Genomic DNA, 24,196 nt, shown 5'->3' with positions numbered 1-24,196 from the left:
TACACAGAGCACCAGAAGAGTCTTAGAAGAAAACACTAAACTGAACCAAGACAAAAGTGTGAACATGTCGCTGCATTCTGACAAGGTATTGTCATGGTTATGTTTTTACTCATAAACCTTAACTTACTCTTTAAAATTCTTTAGGACTACATTGAAGTTAATATCTGTTGCCTCAGTAGAAACTACATGAAATATTTAAATAAACAGTTTTTACTGTAGTCTAATATTCTCTGTCTTTAACATATTCAAACAGTGTTATTCTAAGTGGCGAAAAGATCTGCGTGTGTAACCAAAATATCCTGAAAGATGTGCGTTGGTTTGCAAATATGCGATTTGAAATAAAATATATAACAATGTTGATTTAGTATTCCATTCCCGCTGTGGAAGTGTGTTGATTTACTGTTTTCAGTGAGTCAGGTTATGCTAGCAAGCTATGTCATTTTATTTATATTAGCTATAGTAATTTTTTTTTTAAAAATTTTTATAATGACAGTACATTCTGAAGTATTAACCCTACTGCTAACCCTAACCCTAGATTATAAAAGAATTTTATTGAATAGCACTTTTTACAAGACAGATTAGCAACTTTTCCTTATATGTCCCCAATATATAAGGAAATTGAGGCAACAGCGATAAAGAAATGTTACAGATAACAAGCAAGAAACCTTGTCTATGTATCATGGGTTTTATATATATCTGATTGTCTAGAAATATGAGTTTATAAAGAATATGTAGTATATTAGTGGTTAGGTTATTCATAGTCAGCAGTCAGTCACTGAAGAAGGAGCAAAAACTTGTAGGCCTCTAACTTGAGCAGGAACTTTTAGGCCTCTAACTTTAAGAAGTAAAATGTAAGGCTCTAACTTTAAGAAGGAACTTGTAGGGCTCTGACTTCAAGAAGGAACTTGTAGGGCTCTCATTTCAAGAAGGAACTTGTAGGGCTCTCACTTTGGGCAGGAACTGGTAGGGATCTACCTTTAAGAAGAAACTTGTAGGGAACTAAATTTAAATAGCAACTTGTAGGCCTTTAACTCTAAGAAGGAACATTAAGAAGTAAATTGTGGGGCTCTAACTTTATGAAGGAACTTGTAAGGCTCCAACTTTAAGAATGAACTTGTAGGGCTCCAACTGTAAACTTATAGGCCTTTAACTTTAAGAAGGAACTTGTAGGGCTCTAACTTTCAGAAGGAACTTGTAGGCTTTTAATTTTAAGAAATAACTTGTAGGCCTCTAACATTAAGTAGTAAATTGTGGGGCTCTAACTTTAAGAATGAACTTGTAGGGCTCCAACTTTAAACTTAGATGCCTTTAACTTTAAGAAGGAACTTGAAGGGCTCTCAGTTTGAGCAGGAACTTTTAGGCCTTTAACTTTAAGCTGGATGATAATGGATAGATAGTTTGGATCAGGAATGAGCTTTTAGTAAATGACCTATAATGTTTTAATGTAGAAGGTAAAATGTAAAATCCATATACACTGGAAGACAGCTTAACAGCTTTAAATGGACTCTATTTATGTTAATGGAAAATGCCTAGAGTTTTGTAGTTAAAAGTGAAGTCATAATTGCAGTGTGTGCAGTTAATGATGTAGGAGCTGTTTTGAGGTAAATCTGAGGGTCATCTGCATACCTGTGGAAATTACGAAAAAGTGTGACTGTGGTCAAAAAGTCAGCAAACCGAAGATCATTAGTGACTCTTGGTTCAGTGCAGTGAAAATGCACAGAAATGTAGTTAGTGACAAGATAACAATGCTGTTATGCAGCTACATGGTTTCGAAATTAGAAGTAACCCTAGGAATGACAGCTGAAGAGGATGAAGATTAGGTTCCCTAAAATGTGTGTGACCACAGCAGTTTTAAGGGGCAGAGGAACTGGCCAGATTGTGATGAAGTGATAGATAGGGCATGAGATGACAGATAAAAAGGCTTTAATTAAGCAGGTTAGGACAGAGCTGGCAGAGTGAGTCAAGTAATATTCAAGGAGATTATGGGACTTGAACAGGATATGGGACAGATTAAAGGAAGAATGTTTTGCACCAGTTAGAATAGAAGCTTGTTTATAATGGTGAAGAGGGTTGCAGGCTTATTATTACATGTGTTTATAATACACTAAAAAAAGTTTTTACTACACAGCAGAACACACATTTCTCAAACTATCAGCCTAAATTCTGTTTGAAGTTGTACATTAAACAAGCTAGTGTCCAGCATGAGTTTCTTATTGGTGCAGAAATTCAATCTAGTGGTTTTGCTGAAATCCAGCTGTAGAAGGACTAAACACTGGTTTTGTGTTGAATCAAAAAAGAAGATGTTCTGAAACGCTCTGAAATCAGGCCATCTTGTGCTTATAAGCTTCATAAATTTTAACTAATTCACACTAAAACATGGTCAACCTGTGTGAATTCAAAATGGCGGGGGCCAGAAAGAGGCTAACTTACTCAACTTGCACTAAACTGCCACAGGGAAATGTTTAAAAGATAACATTACAGTTAGTTACACTATATTACCAAAGGTTTTGGGACAACCCTTTAAATAATTGAATTCAGGTGTTGAATTAGAGTGGAGACTGTGAGCCGGACCTTCTCGTCCAACATCAGTGCCTGACCTCACAAATGCGCTTCTAGAGGAATGGTCAAAAATTCCCATAAACACACTCCTAAACCTTGTGGAAAACCTTCCCAGAAGAGTTGAAGCTGTTATAGCTGCAAAGGGCGGGACAACTCCATATTACATTCATGTGCATGTAAAGGCAGACGTCCCAATTTTGGCCTGGCTCGCAGTCTCTGCTCTAATTCATCCCAAAGGTGTTCTATCAGGTGGAGGTCAGGACTCTCATCTCATCTCGCTCATCCATTTATGGACCTTGCTTTGTGCACTTTTGTGCAGTCATGTTGGAACAGGAAGGGGTCATCCCCAAACTGTTCCCACAAAGTTGGGAGCATGAAATTGTCCAAAATGAAATTGTCCAAAATGGCAAGCATTAAGAGTTCCTTTCACTGGAACTAAGGGGCCGAGCCCAACCCCTGAAAAACAACACATGTATTCAATGATTTGGAGGGGTGTCCCAAAACTTTTGCCGATATAGAGTACATATATTTTTGCAACCAATAAACATGCATCAATGCTAGCTCGAACAAATATCATGTTATTAGCATATCAAACATACTATGGCAATTTTTATATAGGCATGCCTACTTTATTACTAGTATTATTAGCTGGCGCAGTCATCTTAGCAGCAGCAGCTTAGTCACTAGAGTGGCAATAAGAATTCTGAACAGCTTTTAATCTATCGTTGAGCTTTAATGTACGGCTGTGCTAAACCTGAACACCCAGCACTCTAATACAAACACTCAAGAGACCTGTGTGTACATTTCTTGGCCCAGATTTCAGGAATATTTAATGGAAAAGTGAAAGTGGATGCAAGCATTCAAGCATTAAGATTTGCAAGGGCACTGAAAGTGCTGTGTATAATCTGCGTATATGCTTTGAGAGGATAATGACGTGAGCGAAGTGGGAAGACACTTGAAGATGGAAGGATATGACCGTTTTCTTGTGAGGTGAGTGGATGGAAAAGCTGAGCTTACACTCAATATGGGGAGGATTAGGAACACTGAAATTGTCTCCACAAAAAAGAAATAAATTTAGGAGCCCAAAACCATCTCTACCGTGTGTGTATGTGAGTAAATAGGAATACTGAATGATTGTAATTTTGTTCATTAACATGCAAGCATCAAAAATATGTTAAAATCATCTAAATAAGTTGCATATTGGAAATAGGGACACTTTCAAATGAAGAGACAGGTTTGGGACAGTTCATACTACGGTATTTTCTTACACTACTTTCAGTATTATTTATTTTACCACACACACACACACACACATGGTTCTGTAGTGCTCAGCTCTCTCTCACTGTTCCTGTCTCTCCCGTTTTTATCGATTTTTTTTACCGTTTTTTATATTGAAACCCAAAGAAAAGGTGTATATCCTTTCCATTCACTTTTCACGTCTCCACCCCATTTAGAAATCGCCACTTGGCCACAACCCCTTCTCCAGAAGGGTGCAAAATAAGTGAATACTAGTTGCCTTATTTATTTATTTACTCATTAGGTGTATTTAGATGTTTATCTACACTTGTTCATGTGCACAATTTCTACTATTACTGTTACTACTTCTTGCTATGTACCTGTACTTTGCAATGACAATAAAAGAAGACAGACAGAGCTTTTATGTCCATACAGAGCAATGTTTAGTCCATTTAGAGATTTTTTTTGACCATACAGAGCAATGTTCTCGATGTATTGTGCATACAATTTGTTAAAATAGGTAGCAGGTTGGTGCCAATATTTAACTACACAAATGGTCTTATGCCGCATTCCAACAAGGTTGTGTCCATTATGTTGATGAGATGATTCTCCCACACAAACAACCCATTCTCTGAAGCTGTGTAAGCCTGTATCTTAGACGGATTAAAGCCTTGCAATGGTTTCATCCAAAACAGAGCTTGCTGATAAAGCAATAAGCAGCGACAGATTGACTTTACATCAAAACAATAGCAAGTCAAGCTCAAAAAGCAGCTTTCTCTTACATGTCTTCCCATAGGAACACATTTAAAGATCTATTCAAAGACCAAAAGCTGTGTGTTTTTGCTGAAAAACCAAGACCTAACATATGAAGACAACAAAATAGCTTATTGACAACAACAACAACAAAAAATACAACAACAACAAAAGACAACAAAATAACTTATTGACCAGATGCCTTTTTGGTTGGAATTGTATTTGAAATGGCTGATTGAGCCTTCAATTATTCTGCAATCAACTGCAGCAAATGGTGCAAAGGCTCAAATTCTAAAGAATGTAGCAGAGAGACAGCCATGTTCCCAGCTGTGATAAGTCTGAGCTCAGTGTGATCACTGATGCCATCAGATTGCTGGTTACGTTCCTTTATTCCTTTACTTATTCCTGTGGTGACCTTCATGTGAAAAGTCTTCAGCTGTAGAGCCATCATGCAAGCTAGATATTGTTGCAATGTCCTTGGAGACAAATCTTGCATCTATAGCAAAGAAATGCAATCGAATCCTCTATCTAAATTCTTTTTTTTTTTTTTTTAAGCCTACTCTCCATTGCACAATAATTTAAGCCAATAATATCATGTCCTAATTTTTCTCAGAGCAAAATCCATTAGCCTTTTATACTCAGAAATATAAATACACATCTTGTAACTGGGAAAAAAGCTTCATGATGTTGTCTTTCATGTATTTTTGGTCCATTAAACTTCCAAGTTGATGATATTCCGTTTATAACACAGAAATTTCTCAACATATACAATTTGTATGAATTAACGGGCAACACATCATACATTTTATTCATTTACAGTTACATTTTATCTTGTGGAGTTCTTTATAACAGCTGTAAACAATCATTTCGTCTCCAGACACACTTTTCTCTCCCTCTCTCTCTCTCTCTCTCTCTCTCTGGAAGTTAATAAGACAGAAACAACACAATTTGTCACAAATTGGACTCTCCTGTGGTGGAAAAACCACTGAATGGTATGACACCAGAGCTTCTTTACAGAAAGCTTCACTATATCAGTTAGACATCTTTGTATAAAAAAAGCCCATTTTTAAATATCTCTATAACGTAGGTTCATTTTTGACAGTGAGAGGCTTCAAGAGAATCTGAAGAATGTATATGAACCATAATTTTATTGCAAGCCTTCTAGAAAGTTCTGTGGAAATGTTTCCAAGAAATCGCTTAGGAAATTCCGCATTTTTATCAGTGCATCATGGCATTTAATCAATAGCAGAACACACTAACTGTTGAAACAGCCATGTAATCTGTACCATAGATATCTGTTAGTGTTTAGAGACAAAATAAAAAGTCTGTCATGAGCCAAGAGTTAAATTTATTTATTTATTTATTTATTTATTTATTTATTTATTTTACACCTATAATATCAGTCTATGAGATTTGTGACAGTGTTTGAACACGGTGGCAATTTCAGACCTGTCACACTAATGATATCATAGAAACCACATATTGTCAGAAAAGTAGTAATAATCAAGCCCAAAAAAAAATCTTCTTACAGAAACTTTGGGCAATAGAAGAGTGGCAAGAGATTTGAGCGATCCTGACATCTCTGATCCCACTCTTCGTGAAAGGCATTATGTGTCATTTGACAATTCTCAGTCAGAACTAAAGAGCAGGTTTCTATTAAGGGTGGAAGAATGATGTATGGGGTGTATGCACAAGGGGAAAAGGGTGATTTCTAGACTTATGGGTTTTCCATTTGTTCTCCCAGGGCTCATACTCTGCAATCAGAAATCTATTAGCACTTCTAGTTTAAGATAAGAGATCTGTAAAGGTGAGAAATGAATGCTCTGAAACCTTTCTTACCTTTTTTTTTTATTTCTCTGTTACTCTCTCTCTCTGCTTTTGTCTCTTCTTGTATTCTGTATTATTGCTAATACTGTGATAATCCATAATAACTTAACTACTATTTCTTTATATCTCAGTTGAACATTTTTATCTGATCAAATAGGCCGATATTTGTACTAATTTTTTTATTTTTTTATTTATTTTACTTAACATAAAGGGAGACATTTAATTTCGCTGTACTTTTTGCAATGGCAATAATTAATCTCTCTCTCTCTCTGTCTAATAAATAATCTGTCTGTCTGTCTGTCTTTCTGTCTATCTATCTATCTATCTATCTATCTATCTATCTATCTATCTATCTATCTATCTATCTATCTGTCTGTCTGTCTGTCTGTCTGTCTGTCTGTCTGTCTGTCTGTCCTGAAAGTCTATACTAGATGGAAATTGTCAGCAATTTTTCTAATCATTAATAAATAAATAATAAATATTTTATCGATCTGAATTTCTTTCTCTCTCTCTCTCTCTCTCTCTCTCTGTCTTTCTGTCTATCTATCTATCTATCTATCTATCTATCTATCTATCTATCTATCTATCTATCTATCTATCTATCTATCTATCTATCTATCTATCTATCCTGAAAGTCTATACTAAAGGGAAATGGTCAGCAATTTTTCTAATCGTTAAATAAATGTTTTATTGATCTGAATTTAGTAGTTGTCATGGCAACTTATGTCAATCTGTATGTTCTAAGTACATGTATGCTTTATAACAGAGGTTATGATACACACCTGTCCTAAGACATCTCATATCTCAGCCAAAGATAATACTCATTCCTCAATGTCAAGTGTATCTGATTTCCTCACAAGAGCCCTCTACTGTAGATTAGTTTAAAAAAAAAAAATATATATATATATATATATATATATATATAATCACATTTCTAAATCAGTGTTCCTGATAATAAGGAAGATAAATGATGTATTTTTGCATAAAGAAATTGGGTATGGGCAGTGTGTGGAAAAGTTTTAATTAAAAGGATCTAGAGGGAGACAGAGGGAGATAACAGCATCAGTGATAACTATGAGAATTGTTTAATAGTAGCCAATGAGTTGTGAAGAAGAAAAGTTGGATTAAAAAAATTACCATAATATTTGTTTTACAGTTATGAGGAAGCAAAACCTCTGAATTTAAATGATGCCAAATGTTCTTCTTCATTTTGACCATCATTTATTTCTACATAAATTTTTCTTGAACATTATTTCTTACAAATCACATTTAAAAAATAGCTAGTCAGCATATACACTATATTGCCAAAAGTTTTGGGACACCCCTCCAAATCGTTGAATTCACGTGTTCCACAGGTGTATAAAGTCAAGAACCTTGGCATGCAGACTGCTTCTACAAATATTAGTGAAAGAACTGGTCACTCTCAGGAGCTCAGTGAATTCAAACCCAGTACAGTGCGCAGAAGTTGCCAACTTTGTGCAAAGTCAATAGCTACAGGCCTCCAAACTTCGTGTGGCCTTCAGATTAGCTCAAGAACACTGTGTAGAGATGAATTTGAGCAGAGACTGTGAGTCAGGCTTTCTTGTCCAACATCAGTGCCTGACCTCACAAATGAGCTTCTAGAGGAAAGACTTCCCAGAAGAGTTGAAGCTGTTATAGCTGCAAAGAATGGGCTAACTTCATATTAAACCCTACCAATTAAGAATGGGATGTCATTAAAGTTTCTGTGCATGTAAAGGCAGACGTCCCAAAACGTTTGGGAATATAGTGCATAATGGTACACAATGGTAAATAAAGATAATGAAATAATATTAAAATAATAGCAGAGATAAATGAAGGTAAATGTGGTAAAATAACTTAATAAATAAATAAATAAATAAATAAATAAATAAATAAATAAATAAATAAATGTTACGATTATTATCACTATCATCACTAAAAAAAAGATTATTTTTTTTCCTTTCAAGTGAGTAAAACACAATGGAAGGCGGGGCTTCCCATTCGGTCACAAAATGAAGGCCAAGGTGGATGCAAGTGCAGAGTATTTATGAATTAAAGTGCTAACAAAACAGCCAATGACAAGAAAACAAGTAACTGAAGCACAGACATACAGATTATGACTGACACTGTGACACATGACAACCCAAAAACATGACAACAACAACAACAAATTAGAATGTAAATAAAATATGGGTGTTCATGAGGAGTAATGTGAAACAGGTCTGAGTGATTAGGACATGTGACATGCTGGGGCTGATGGGAAATGTCAATCAGCAGATAAGTCATTATACAGCACGTCTGTATTCATTTGCAGCTGTACTGAGAAACAAATATCCAAAAATAGTACTGCAGATTATTTAAGAGTATTGCAAAGAATGTAATATGATATGATATATGATATGATATGATATGATATGATATGATATGATATGATATGATATGATATGATATGATGATTATAATATAGGGCAGCGTGGTGGCTTAGTGGTTAGCACTGTTGCCTCAGAGCAAGAAGGTCCTGGGTTCGATTCCCGAGTTTCTGTGTGGAGTTTGAATGTTCTCCCTGTACCTGCATGGGTTTATTCCAGGTACTCTGGTTTCCTCCCACAGTCCAAAAACATGTACATTAGGTTGATTGGTAATTCTAAATTGTCCATAGGAGTGAGTGAGTGTGTGTGGTTGTCTGTCTATACGTGTGGCCCTGTGATGGACCGGTGACCTGTCCAGGGTGTACCCCTGCCTTTCGTCCCCATGTGTGCTGGGATAGGCTCCAGAAGATCCCTGTGACCCTAATTAGGAATAAAGTGGGTATGGATGGATAATATAATATAACATATCGCTGTGTAGACAATAGGATAAGGTTCAGGAAGTTTAAGCTTCAGGCTTGATTCTTGTGTGGGATCCTAATTATGATTTTTAAAGAACTGTAAAAACAGTGAGGTCTCCAAGTATGATTCATTCTTTTGTTTAGTTTAGAAAAATGAATACAGCATACATAATGAAGCCATTTCCGTAGGGATTCCCTTGCGTTTGTGGGCTAGTGCAGTAAAAACCATGCCGTTTTTAAATGATGGGTGAAATTTTCTGTCCAAGTGACGGACAGCTCGGTTCAACCTTCCAGTCATATATAACCAAACTTTGCTTTGTTTTTGTCTCTGTCAGAGCATCAATGGGATGGAACTCTTAGATCTCCTCTTTGAGCAGGCTGATGACAACTCGGTTCCTGAAGAGCCCGAGGGTGGCCTTGTTAACCTGGCCTGGCCATTCGATCAAAGTGTGAGTATAGTGGAATACGACACATCTGAACCGAAAGCTTCACTGGCTTCTTATTAGGTGAAGCACAAGCCAAGCTTCTATGTAGAGATCATTTGGTTTGATCCTCCGGTTCCATTTTCCTTTAAACAAGTGATCAGTGATGTCATCCTTTAAGAAAAGCGAAGGCTTCATCTTGATTCACAAAGATTGGAGTGGGTGATGTATTCCTTCATGTACTCGCACTATGGGGGAAAAAGTTCCTTTGAAAACAGAGCCTTGGATCATTATCAGGGTCTGACCTACTTTTGTGTGTGTGTGTGTGTGTTGTGTCCATGTGTTCTGTGTGCACGTGCATGTTTCTGCAGTTACTGTCCAACAGTGATGATGGAGCTGATCATTTCCTGAACTCCTTGTTGAATGTGTGTGAGTGTGGATCAGGATCTAGCTCACCCCTATGGGCCCCGTCACCATGCGACAGCGGAATCAGTGATGATCCCCTCTCAGACCATTTGGACAGTCCTCCTCCTCCTCCTCCTCCTCCACTTTCCTCCAGCCTACTCTTTGACTCCTTAATCTCTCAGCAGCAGCATCTTCTCCCTGTTTCATCTCCTCCTCTTCATCCTCCTCCTCCTCAGTCCCAACAACAACAACAGCACTCCGGATGGGCCTCGAGCTCAGCAGAACGTGATGTTTCTATTGATGTGGGTAAGAAACCCAGGTTCAATGAAACATTTAATGTAGTAAAAGTTCAAAGCAGAGGAACTGCTCTTTATTTATGAAGAAGCCTATTACCATGCTCCGTCTTCTAACTGCTAATAAACACATAATATGCAAGCCGATTGTCTTTGGCAGCATTCTGCAAGTCACGACATGCTTTAAATAAAAAAAGAAGCAATTTCTTCTTTTAGTTCTTTCACAATTAGAGGCAGAGGATAGCTGCTAACAGAAACCTACTGCTCTGAATTCAGCTCAGTCTCACGCTGACAAACTGTGAGCTAAAAACTCAAGAGGAAACCCAAGAATCTCGAGCTTTCTGCCAGAAAGAAAAATGTTTGAAACAATCAGACATACAGTAAGATTAATTACTAATTTTTAAGTGTTTAAAAAAGTAAGGGGAATAATACTTTAAATGAAATTATAGATCATAATTCTACTCAATTAAAAGTTGAATTTATTCAGTAATGTTTTAAACTGAGAAATTTGAGTCATTTTTTAAAATGAAAATGAACTTATCTTATTTATCTAAATTAAGAAAATAAGCAAATATATATATAAAAATAAAATATTATGTAAATGAATATTATTTAGCCAGAATTTAATTTGCTGATTCTTTAACTAGCCAATTTATATTCTCTACTGAAATCGCTGGTAATGTAACCAGCAATCTTTTAAAATAAAAAAAAGGCTAATTTTGTTTAATATAGGAAGTTAATTTTAGCAAAATGAAATTAGCAAAATACCTCTTTCTTAAAACGTGCTTTACAGATCAAAATATTCAGTTTGTATAAGAATTGATCCTTTGAAATTTTTTTTATTTATTTATTTATTTATTTATTTATTTATTTATTTATTTATTTATTTATCTATTTATCATTATTATTAATAATAATAATAATTTTTTTTAACATTTAGTACAAACATCTTGGACTATTTTGACCATATCATAACATACTGTACTGTACATCATCATGTATCTCTGTTTATATAGGTTTATATATTTTATATTAAAACGTTACACATGTCCCCACAACTCTAGGAATATCATTTTTGTTTAAAAAACTTGCAGCTTTTATTTCAAACCCTAAACAAAATATTTCATTTAAATGACTGAGATTAAGATTAGTGTTATATTTAGGTTCAATGGAAGGTCCTCACAAGGTGTGTGTGTGTGTGTGTGTGTGTGTGTGTGTGTACAGAGACCTGGGAGTCCAGTCTATCTTTGTACAGTTCGACGGTTCCTCAGTGTGTTCCGAGCCCGGGTTCCCCTTCAGTTTTCCAGCTCAGCGTGAAGGATCTGCTCCTCTCTAATTTAGGAGAACCTGTGAGTGTTCTCATCTTATACAACACAAACTGTACTGAGAGAATCCTCCTGCCTGCTTGGTACTTCTGTGTGCTTGCATATATACATATATTATATCCTAGAATATAAGTGTAACACAGTATCTGTATCTGCTCCAAATATCCCTACCTCTCTTTCTTGGAAGGAGTCTCCAGTGTCAGTGTTTTGTTATGTTCAGATGTTAAGCTGCTCCTTGAAGCTTCCAGACTCTTCAGGACGGAGGGCTTTGTACTGAAAAAACAGTACAATTAGTAGCTATAAATTCCAGCACTGTTAGAAACTGCATGAATTGATTCATTCATTCATAAATTCATCATGCAAGGGGATCTTTGTTGGTCATGAAAGTAAAAACCTCCCGTTCTTAAAAGTAAAAGTAGTTTATTCCAGATACACACCTGCCCTGGGCTACTACTATCAGTTATGTAAACCAAAGGTGGTAGTACCTTTATATCCAGGGGGGTAAACACCCAAGAAAAAAGTCTGCTTTTTGTTTAAATATTGGTAAATTTCCTTTGCTATTACACACACACACACACACACACACACAGTATTATAATAACATTTAAAATGCCACGGGAAAGGAAGCGAGTCAAAGCAAGATGTCTCTTATGGGGTTCACATGCTAATAAAGCTGCGAACGAGGAAACAACTGAGCAGAGAGCTCAGCCGAGGGACTGCAGCAGATACACCGGACACATGAGCACGTAAATCTGCATCTCGCTGCATAAACAGAGCTATTCTGAGCCTCTGGTAATTATGTATGGCTTTGAGTGAGACGCTTGTCTGTCAGAATCGTGAGAATGTTTAGGAGCATTTAGACAACAGCAGTGATGCACTTTAGTGAGCAGCTTTAAGTGTTCTTTTTTATATATTACTCCTTGCATATTCAAGTACAGCCTGATAATGTTACCCGGATTTGATACAAAAAAAGTTTAGACTCAATTATACAAGCATCTTTACTGTAACTACTCAAGTCCATTGGAGGAAGAAAAGCACGAATATGTGCATGCTGGTACATGGTACATGGTGTGTATCTAACAAAAGTTTACTTGCCTAACAATATCACCAAAAAATGAATAAATATAAACTGTACATAAAACCATACTGAATAATACTTGGCTTTAAGTAGTAATTACTTGGCTAAATGAAATGAATTTATAACACAGATGACAGCTTGTAATTACCCCTTTTTTATCCTATAATTTCCAAACCACTGACACATGCTTGTTAGCCGGGATATCATTACACCGGTTACTCACAATCTGCCTGCCTAACCGTCACCTTGCTTCATTACCACTGTGGATTTGACACTGTTTCAGATTCTTGGCTGTCACTATTTTTGACCCCATCTTGTCATAACAACTGTGCGCTGCCTTCAGCAAAGTGAGCATTCCCAATTTACATATCAGGGTATAAGACACGGCGTTGTAAGAACAGCCGAGTGAAACAAAGCGAACGTACACGCACAGTACAAAAGACAATATAACATACAGTTAGGTTTTAATGAGAGGCACAAGGTTACCAAGCAAAGTGGCTGAGAAGTTAACAAAATTAAACCCACTTTTGCCAACAGAGCAGATGTTCAAATGACTCCAGGGGACTGGGATGGGGATGGTGGGTGTTCAAGCTGTTTGTACATCGAATACAATGCCCTTGTGAAACTTTTCTGGCTCAAGATAAATCAGTTTTTGCATGTGACAGTACATTTTAAACAAGATAAAAGCAAAGCGGCGCTCTTCCGAAGAATCAGCAAATCACACTTTTCTCCCGAGAGACCGTAATGCACACTTCAAAGCTGAAACTAGTGGGAGTTTTGTAACGAAGCAAATTTTTACAAAGAAAAGGAACATAGGCATGTGTGCATGACAGCACATATGATAGCAGTGTGGGTTAAAGGCATTCTACTCTACAAGTAAAGCTAATATACACCGACCAGGCATAACATTATGACCACCTGCCTAATATTGTGTTGGTCCCCCTTTTGCTACCTGACCCGTCATGTACTGTGTATTCTGACACCTTTCTATCAGAACCAGCATTAACTTCTTCAGCAATCTGACCAACAGTAGCTCATCTGTTGGATCGGATCACACGGGCCAGCCTTCACTCCCCACGTGCATTAATGAGCCTTGGCTGCCCATGACCCTGTCACCGGTTCACCACTGTTCCTTCTTCAGACCACTTTTGATAGAAAATAACCACTGCAGACCAGGAACGACTGCATCAGAGTGTCTCCAAAACTAAAACTCTTGTGGGGTGTTCCCGGTCTGCAGTGGTCAGTATCTATGAAAAGTGGTCCAAGAAAGGAACCAACAACGGGGTCATGGGCGGCCAAGGCTCATTGATGGAGGTGGGGAGCGAAGGCTGGTCCGTGTGATCCGATCCAACAGACGAGCTACTGTTGTTCAAACTGCTGAAGAAGATAATGCTGGTTCTGATAGAAAGGTGTCAGAATACACAGTGCATGAAGGGTCAGGGCTGTTTTGGCAGCAAAAGGGGGACGATTACAATATTAGGCAGGTGGTCATAATGTTATGCCTGGTCGGTGTATCTAGAAACAAGTCATGTGACACTTTAAAAAACTTTGCATGTGCTTGAACGGAGTCAGTTAGTTATCGTTGCCCTATATGTGTGTGTGTGTGTGTGTGTGTGTGTACAGCCCAAGCAGCCCTCCCAGAACTTGCTGCAGGAACTCGTTCTTAACGAGGAAGAGAAAAAACTATTAGCCAAGGAAGGACTGTCTCTACCCAATCAGCTTCCCCTCAACAAGGTAACACTGCAGCTTACAAATTTATGTATATCATTTAAAATATTTAATCATGTGCTTTTGTTATCTTTATTGTACTTTTGTGAACTTTTTTCTACCTGGGCACACACTCAACCCTGTGTCCCTAGATTAGTGACTAATCTAAGAGGTGTTGAGGTTATATAAGCCTCATAAATACACAGATGGGAGAATGTGACCAGGAAAGCAATCAAGACATTACAAAAAGTCATTAAGTCCTAATTTACCCCTATCAGTCTCTCCAAAATGCAAACACACACACACACACACATGAATCATGTGGGTGTATTCATAGCTAGGCACATCCATGCATTTGTTAATAAATTCAGGGTCTACTGTTCCTCTATGCACAGTGATTGTTTTGTTTAGACTGGAAAAAGGGTTCACTGTGCAATTATATCTGGTCAATTATCTGAAGAACTCTGAACGAATTACATATTCAAAGATTTACTAGAGCATGAGTGATGGCAAAAAGATTACTACTACTTCTACTACGACTACTACTACTAAGAGAAATAAGAGAACATGAATAATTTGCACTAATACCTAAATTAATACTTACTTGATACTCATCACTATGAACTAATGATGACTTTAGGCATGAACAAATGTAGTACACCTACTAGGCATAACATTATGACCACCTGCCTAATATTGTAATATTCTAATATAGAGTTGGTCCCCCCTTTTGCTGTCAAAACAGCCCTGATCCGTCATGTACCGTCTTCAGCACTTTGAGCAACAGTAGCTCATCTGTTGGATCGGATCACACGGACCAGCCTTCGCTCCCCACGTGCATCAATGAGCCTTGACCGCCCATGACCCTGTCACCGGTTCACCACTGTTCCTTCCTTGGACCACTTTTGATAGATACTGACCACTGCAGACTGGGAACACCCCACAAGAGCTGCAGTCTTGGAGATGCTCTGATCCAGTCGTCTAGCCATAACAGTCTGGCCCTTCATCAAACTCGCTCAAATCCTTATGCTTTTCCATTTTTCCTGCTTCTAACACATCAACTTTGAGGACAAAATGTTCACTTGCTGCCTAATATATCCCACCCACTAACAGGTGCCATGATGAGGAGATCATCAGTGTTATTCACTTTACCTATTCTGATTGACTTCACGTGAAGTCACATGCACGTATACCCCTAAAATGAGGGGAATCACAACATTACCACAACATGGACATGTGACATATCAAAACACTCAGCACAATCAGGGGAACTGGTGACTATTCTGCCGATGTCTCGTTACGTCGCACGCACGTCAACCATGAAAATTTGTGGAATTGCAAAATTACTGTGACATACATACGTGACATGACAAAACACTCGGCACATAAAGGGAAAGTGGGTTATGTGTATTCTGGTGACGTATCCACTCGCCTCCAGAAGCATTAGCACCCTGTCTGTCCACTCACCACTACAAAAAGCACTGGACATTACAAATACATGCTTCGTCAAACCAACATCAAAGTTTGTCGTGACAAACTTTAAAAATAGTTTTATTTATATTGTTTCAATATTAGTAAGTATTAAGGTATTAGAGCAGGATTATCCATGTATTCTTATTGTAAAGTGTTACCAAAAAATTTCTGATAAAAAGCCAGTAAAGAGGAGCATATCATCCTGATATCAGTGCATAAAAGATGTGATTTAACCCAATTGAGCTTGAGGCAAAACTCATTACATGCAATAAAGATTATTAAAGAAAATTAAACGAAAAATAGCAATAGCAACATTAAAATTAATTACCAGTTAAGGCGTTGTTGTGTTTTGAAGTGTTTAGTCCTGGGCTTTTTTTTAATCCATCTTATGGGCAGATACTCTCCATTGGATTCGAGAAACTTTTCTTTTATCCTGTCTGAAATATTAACCAAAGCTGTGGTGCAACATTTGCTTGAGTCTAGTGCTGATTAATTGGGGGGGGGGAATATCTGCAGCATGGGGCGAAGTTCGATTGTTCACTTTTTGATGTGTGTTGGTGTTGTTGTTGTTGTTCCTGTCCTTTCATTAGTATGAAGAGAAGATCCTGAAAAAGATTCGCAGAAAGATCCGGAACAAGCAGTCGGCGCAGGAGAGCAGAAAGAAGAAGAAAGAGTATCTCGATAGCCTAGAAGGGAGGTAAGGTCTCTTGCTCTTTTTTCTCCATGCCCAGAAGTCACAGATAAATAAAAGGCCTTGAAAATCAACAAAGCAAACAAAACAAGAAAAGGTATACATGGGTGAGAAACAGCTGGAAGAATAGCTGTCTGAAGAATTTACTTTGCTCTCCTGCTGCCTGTCTGTCATTCAGAAGTGTGTCGTGTGCATTAAGAGCACAGTTATAATTGAATAACCTCACACTTTTCAGCGTGTTCATGTGTGAAGCACTCACGGTGAATGAAATAAGGACACAGGATATGGCTTAGCAGAAAAGCTTAGGACGTACTGGATATGATTCATGAATGATGTGCATATGCACGTGTGTGTGTGTTCCTGTTATAAATCTATGAGTTATTAATAGGTGATATAATGTATTATTCAGAATGACTGCATGCAGTGCGCAGAATATGGAGTTGCAGAAGAAAGTGATTCATCTGGAGAAAACCAACACGTATGTCTCCTCATAACGACACAAACAATCCACATCATGTAGTAATGAGATCATTAACCAAAGTAGCATAATAACACTGCATATATTTTTTCATAATTGATTTCATGATTCTGATTACTTTTCTTAAATAATACATTAATTTGTATCTTAATCTGTGATAAGAAACTGCAAATATATCTGTATAAGAGGCGATTTAAGGGGTCCAAGCACCCTCGCCAAATTATATAGAACACTATAGCGACTGTGGATAAGTATACGGATTGATGGCAGGTAAATGCCAACACTTGTATAATGCATGAAACACATAAAAAATGCAGCTTCCTTTAATCTGTCTTTAAGTGTGTGTGTGTGTGTGTGTGTGTGTGTTATAGATTTCCACACATCATCCACATATGGTATAATGCCATCAATGACACCTCATGATCCAAGCATTGCTCAAGCCTAACCGTTTCATCTATTCAGCTGCTCATAGATTAGCTTTTAGCCTTTGTACCTAATACTGTATGTCTAACAGTTGTCACTGAACAACTGGAACAACTGGAAAATGCAGGGTGAAACCTTTTGAACATTTAATACAAGTCTAGTGAAGCCAGTTAGTGTTGGATAGCTACGAGTCAGTTGACACATCTCCATTTGACATGCTCCACTTCCTCCCTGGTGAATTATGCCAATGTTTGGAAGGGTTTGCAATCATTTTGTTGCTGCCTCAGAGGATTTCTGGCCTTAGCGGAGCTGTACTGTGGGGGATATGTCCTAAAATTCACATAAACAAATTATATTGCTACTTTGTTTATCATTAAAATTCAGTGCACCCTTATTTTAAACAGCAGTGATTTCCTGTGTGTCCCAGAAAAGCTGCCCATTAAAGGATTAACTGCTAGTCTAACATTAACATTAAATCAATACAGATTCTAATTCAAGCTAAAGACACAAAGTGCCACAGGTGATAATTGAAGTAGCTATTTTCCACTATTATACCACTGAGACCTCTCTCTCTCTCTCTCTCTCTCTCTTTCACTCTCTCTTTTCCCCTCCTCTCAGGTCTCTGATGGAGCAGTTACGAAGGCTGCAAACCCTGGTTATGAAAAGCATGAACAAACCTGCTCAGACTGGCACGTGTATCCTGGTGAGTGACCATGTGACAAAGGGAGACAATATGTGTCATTGATGTCACAGAGAAAGCACAATGAAGGTCTTTGTAATTCATCAAACTAGACATAAAATACGTTGTAGAGTTTTGAAATGTTGCCCTGGTTGTTCATCATATAAATCATTTTGGTCATTCAATCAGGTAGCAATCTGGAAATGTGAGGAAAGTGTGAGACACCTTTTGGTTGTAATATAAAGGATTTAGAAATGTATAGGCTGATTGACTGTTGGAATAACTAGCTCCTTGCAATCCTAATGTAATTTATGCTTAGGTAAAACATAACATACTTCCTCAGTTTGGTGAGAAATTTGACAGAAATCAAAAACATTAACGTGAGACAGGTTTTCTCAGGCTACCTCACATATCCTCAGTGGTCTTCAGAATTCTAAAGAACACTTTTCCTATCAAGGTTTTTAGGTGGACTGACCGCATTTTGTAAACCGGCTCTTTGTCCAATGTGATCTTTTCAGGTAGACGTAAGCCAGGGGTGTCCAATCTTATCCAGAAATGTCACAATCCCAGTCTGTTGTAATCACGCATACACTCCAAATGCCATTGAAACAGGATTATTCCTTCAAGCTTCAGCCATTTTGATTCTACAAGTTTGACATATCCACTGTGGTGATTCTGAAACATCCCTCATGCCATTCATCCTGCCATGTGGTTTCCACCAAATCGATATATAATGCAGTGGATGCTCGTGTATGCCACACACTGCACTCTGAAGTTCAGACTTTAACCTGCTCCATAGGGGCATCATGCCCTAGATGTGAAGTATATTAATGAGTACACAAGTAAAGCCCTCATTATCCCATACTATTCAAGCCTCTTGATGTGATAAATGAATAATTTATAAGTGGTGTGGAAAGACTGAATCGCAAAATCAGATGAATTCAGATGCGAAAGCCCTGACCTGAACTGATGTGAAGTACATAGCGGATTCCTAGAATTTTTAGTCATACATTTAAAGACAATTAGGTCCCTAGACAAACTTCCTGGAGGGATGAAACAACAGGGATTCGATTTTTTGCAATTTGTAATTTGGATCTGATATTTTTATGGCTTCAGTCGTACTTCTGGAAAGTCGCAATCAGAATACAAAGTTGTTGCATTGCAATAAAGTAGATCTTCAGTTAATATATGAATACAGTGAAACTAATTATGGTGCCTACGAGGTCTTGCTACAGCTTAGAGCATAATACAAAACTCTGGATACAAAATAGACTGCATCAAGTGCAAACAATACGAAGCGGAACAGGACGAGCTTAAAGATATGATCATCTACGTGCTAGATTCAGATAATGAGAAAGCGATAAATCCTGTGGAGATAAACGATAATATTGCTCTTCATTTATCTTTCTTCCAGGTGCTACTGCTGTCTTTCTCTCTCATCCTGTTCCCCAGGTTTCAACCACTGGCCCACAGCAGGACAGGTGATCCAGCAGACCGTAGCACAGACAACGGTGCGTGCTTTAGTGAACTGAAAGTTTGAAAAGCATCAGCTACTTTATGTATAACAGCATTGAGAAATCCTTCACATGGTGAAGGTACTATAAATAATTCTGAAAACTACTTTCCTGAGCTAAAATGGGTTTTTTTTCCCCCCTTCAACCTCAAGAAAAGTTAAATCTGGAGGAATTACATTCAAAGATTCATTTCCAGCTGAGGTGCCGAAACTTTTTGGCACCTGATATCTGATTAGAAACTGATCTGAGCATGTTTCATGTCAATACAGTGACTTGATCAAAGCGTGGCTTTACACCTAGCTAGCAAGGTTTAGACATCTTTAGGCAAAATGACTGTTGGTAAACTGTTATATTTTCATTTTGGTTCATTTTAATCAAAAACACACAAATCTTGGAGGCAGGATGCAAAAATACTCTGTTTATTAAGCATCATAAAAATAAGTACTGCTCAAAGAAATAGCTAAAAGGAAAGGATAAATGTGAAATTGGTGAACAAACCAATATATGTTAGGCAGGTAGCAGTCATGGTATAATCAGACTCCAAACCAGGCATGATCGTAGTACCAGGTACACAGGAGACAGGCTTTTAAACAGTGTGAAACCAAACATGTCTAATTACACAAAGGTGAACATAATTAGAATGATGGTGATTGGGAGCATGGGAGTCCAGGTAGTTGCTGGGAGTCCATGGTTTGTAGGCCACATTGAAATAGTTTGTGATGTGTTTTTGACAGAAATCAAATACATCAGATAAGTTTCCTCAGGCAACCTCACATATAATCAGTTATATTCATATTTATAAGTTTTCTTTTACTGAAAGAGACAGAATACAAGACGAGCATAGAGCCGAGCAGTTGAAGGTTAAAATCTCTGTGTTGCTGGCTCTTTGGTAGGCCTGGGATTTCACCTGAAAGACTTTTTAGATACATAACAAAAATAATGTTTTTTTCAGACTGATATTTTACAATCTCAAGCTTATTCCATATTGAAAAAAAAAATCAATGCTGTAGTTTCTTTTTACAGAGATCTTTGCATTGTTCTTTCTTTCTAATTCTTTGTAATCCAAGGAACAAACCATGACACACAGAGTACACAAAAATTCACGTTTTTATTTGTAACATACACAATTGAATATAGTATATACTGTAACTTAGAGTGAAAATCCTGGCCTACTTCACCTTAGACTGTGGATTACAAAAATATATAAAAATGAATAAATATGGCGTAAGTAGAAAAGAAAACTAAGAAAAAAGAGACACTGTGTCCAGTAGCTGAAGTTAAAACTAAACTGTGTGGAATATTCATTGATGGGACAGGGGGGACTGTGGTCGCTTAGTGTTTAAGGTATTGGACTACTGACTGGAAGGTTGTGAGTTCAGGTCCACCAAGCTGCCACTGCTGGGCCCCTGAACAAGACCCTTAACCCTCAATTACTCAGTAATTGTATGAAATGAGGTTAAAAATGTAAGTTGCTCTGGATAAAGGCATCAGCCAAATGCTGTAAATCTATTTATGTACAGAAATGTACCAAAATATGAATGAACAAAACAAATACATGTAGTATTAAAAGTATAACAATATAAAGGGCAAAAAACATTCACTCCTGGAAATTTCACCAGTTTACTAGCAGGGGTTGTTTGGAATGAGGAATTTGAAGCACTGGATAATTCAGGAGGCTCAGAGCTAGACAGGCGTCCTGGAGATTATGCCTCAAGGCAGAGATGGTTGGATTGGATTTTGGAGATAGCTTTTTTATCATTATTTTTCTCCAAGGGATCCAATGATTTCTCATCTGGTCAGGCATAATTTTTTTTGCAAATAATCATTTACTCAACAACAACTTGATTCAACAAGTACTGACCAATGATCACATGCATTAATAATGACCAAGGGTGAACTCCCCAAGTCAGTTTCTTTCTTTCTTTCTTTCTGGGCAACAAAAGAAGACTGTACAGCTCTCATACACTTGCACAGTGGCCTAGATAATAAATGTATCATTTGTCCACCTCTGAATGACCCAGAAATAAAGTGAGCTCGCATTTGAATTTCCTCTAATTTCAGGATAATTGAAGTATTTTTTCTCGAGTAGATCTTATTTGAAGAGGGAGCATAAAGCAGCTTTGGTAATTGAACTCAGGCTGTTTTACCATCCATGATTATGCAGTCCAGCGTGCTGCTTGTTTCATGTTTGTCAGAGTGCCTTCCCTACTTAACGTGCTTGATCTTTTACTTGGGTTTTGTTTAATCATTGCTCACATTAACATGAGCAGCGAGAGCTGCAGCTTCAGAATCCCAATCATCTTCATTCACTTGGTGCAGTTCACTGCAAAGACTTTTGAGAAAGACAGATACTTGTCACACTTCTGTCAATACCTGCCTAAGATCTTTATGATAATGGGTTGAGATCAGGTGCAACTTCATACATTATCAAGCATGGTTCTATATATTTTTAGCCAGTACTTTCCCAGCATTTCATTTCACCATAAATTTTTATTTCAGTGTCTGGGCTGATGATTTACACTCAGAAGTTGATGTCCAGTATATAAATGAGTCCAGATTTGTGGTCTGACCCAGTGGCACCTTTCCCAATCTTCAGGTCCCTCAAGCATTTTTGCCAGTTCTAGCAAGACTCATCCCATGCCAGCTAATCACTGAGCACTTGATTAGTTCTTTCAGGTGCTCAGTAGGTGATACGGGCCGGATATGTGAAATGACCGGCATGTTCCAGTTCCATAATTGGGACTCTCTGGACTGAATATTGATCAGACCAGAAGCAGAAGCACTTACCAAAGGTTATGTATTGACTATTAATTCGCTAATGTAGATCCTGCTTGTGTGTGTGTGTCCCTTCCAGTTCAGTCTCGCTCACTACGCTCTGTGGTAGAGGTCCATAGTCTGCAGCCAGTCTCCTCCATGGACAGGCACATGGAGACTGACATCATTTCCAAGATGCAGATCAGGCCTGAATATGCCGATATGGACCCCCTGCACCACAACTACAGTTATGGAGATCAGGAGCATCACCATCGTGACCCGATCACCGGGCACGCGGCCATGTTGGGTTGGCATAATTCACAGCCGTGTCCTCAGAAAGACAGGAAATGATGTCATACATCAACTGATGTTTTAAGTGTTGCTCATAAAGGAGAAAATTCAACAAAGAGTCATTGTTTTCTGACTAGATTCAGATGAAGGCAGCATCGTGCTCATTAACAGAGAGTTATCAGTGCTTTGATAGTCTCATTATTCTACAAAATTGACATCTGACTTGATACGAGTAAAAATAAAAAAAATGAAATTACCATTGTGGTTTCCACAAATGAAGATCAGATTTTGCTCACAGTATGGATTGGTAATATTAAAATAATAACTATGGCAAAGTTTGTTATGCTTTATCTCTCTCTCTGCATGTGTTATTTCTGTCTGAATCAGTTCACTGTCAAACAGATGTTCTGGCTCAGTGTCAAAACTGTGACACTCTGTGGGAGATGTTTAAGATAACCAGCACGGGTAGAGTCTTTAGGACAGCAGAGCTTAGTGAGCTTAGTGAGGATAAGGATTAGGTGTAAATCTTCAGCACATTAAATAATAGAGCTTGTATTATGACAAGGAAATATATCTTCCTTACAGATATGCTGAATTTCAAAGAAATCAACAAAATAAAACAACAAAAAAAATAAAATTCAGAAAAAGAAAAGCAGCTAAAAAAAAAATACAAAAACAAACAGGGAAAAAACCCTATTAAATATAGAAACTATAAAAAGTAGGTACATACAACAACAAAAACAAGGAACTGTAGAATATTTCAAAAGAGAAAAAATAAGCACAGGGTCCCTTGTTGGGATGAATGAATGCACTAAAGTCGAAAATTTATATGTGATATAAATAAACAGCCAAAGACTGTTTTTGTGCAGCGCAAATGTTCATTCTGAATACATTTTTGCTTCCCTTTTACTCAACACAATATAACACAATGCTACTGAATCTGAATCTGTATTTGGATGTAAAGCAGATGTAGGCATGGCCTAAACTACAAGGCTTCTCTGCTTGTTATTTTTTTTGGAAATGGACACATGTATGGTTCTTTTGCATCTGTCCATGATGCTTTCTTTCGAATATAATTGCTTCTATTTTCCAAAATATAAAATTCCTGGCCATGTAGTTACTAATAGTGAACGCATGAATGCTGAAAATGCTATACACGCATCGATCACGCTCCTGGTAATTGGCAATGGTAATTCCTCTAGGTTATGTGGTTAGTGATAAAGAGGTTACTGAAGATAAATCCATTAGTATGTTAGTATTATAGTGAGTATAAGTATGTTGTGCTTAATTTTCTTTTTCAAACAGACACTCAAACACAGCCCTGTTTTTGTTTTCACTGTACATTAATAATTCAATATATCTCTCTCTATGAACAAAAATATTTTCTATTTTGTCTTTCTGTACCATGATGACACAAGTAACTCACCCTGTAGGCTGTGAAAAACTTGTGTGTGTATGATA

At 37.5% G+C, this 24,196-nt stretch overlaps 1 protein-coding gene across 1 annotated transcript; it reads left to right on the top strand.

The window, feature by feature from the left end:
* creb3l3b (cAMP responsive element binding protein 3-like 3b) lies at window positions 1-24,196 on the top strand. The gene is made up of 10 exons (XM_058418834.1): window positions 1-85; window positions 9,538-9,651; window positions 9,996-10,335; window positions 11,547-11,671; window positions 14,349-14,459; window positions 16,496-16,602; window positions 17,006-17,074; window positions 18,116-18,200; window positions 19,591-19,687; window positions 22,545-24,196. The coding sequence occupies exons 1-10, from the start codon at window positions 65-67 to the stop codon at window positions 22,793-22,795; spliced, it is 1,320 nt and encodes a 439-aa protein (XP_058274817.1). The 5' UTR covers window positions 1-64; the 3' UTR covers window positions 22,796-24,196.

Source organism: Hemibagrus wyckioides, linkage group LG20 (genome assembly GCF_019097595.1).
Source record: "Hemibagrus wyckioides isolate EC202008001 linkage group LG20, SWU_Hwy_1.0, whole genome shotgun sequence".
In the NCBI taxonomy this organism is placed as follows: Eukaryota; Metazoa; Chordata; class Actinopteri; order Siluriformes; family Bagridae; genus Hemibagrus; species Hemibagrus wyckioides.
This window is presented reverse-complemented; position numbering and strand designations above follow the sequence as displayed.

Bases quoted from the DNA above. Each gene is read 5' to 3' on its own strand.
- creb3l3b (XM_058418834.1), top strand. From the start codon at position 65: ATGTCGCTGCATTCTGACAAG. The intron at 10,336-11,546 runs GTAAGAAACCCA...GTGTGTGTACAG, and splicing joins TGATGTTTCTATTGATGTGG to AGACCTGGGAGTCCAGTCTA. The intron at 18,201-19,590 runs GTGAGTGACCAT...TCTTTCTTCCAG, and splicing joins AGACTGGCACGTGTATCCTG to GTGCTACTGCTGTCTTTCTC.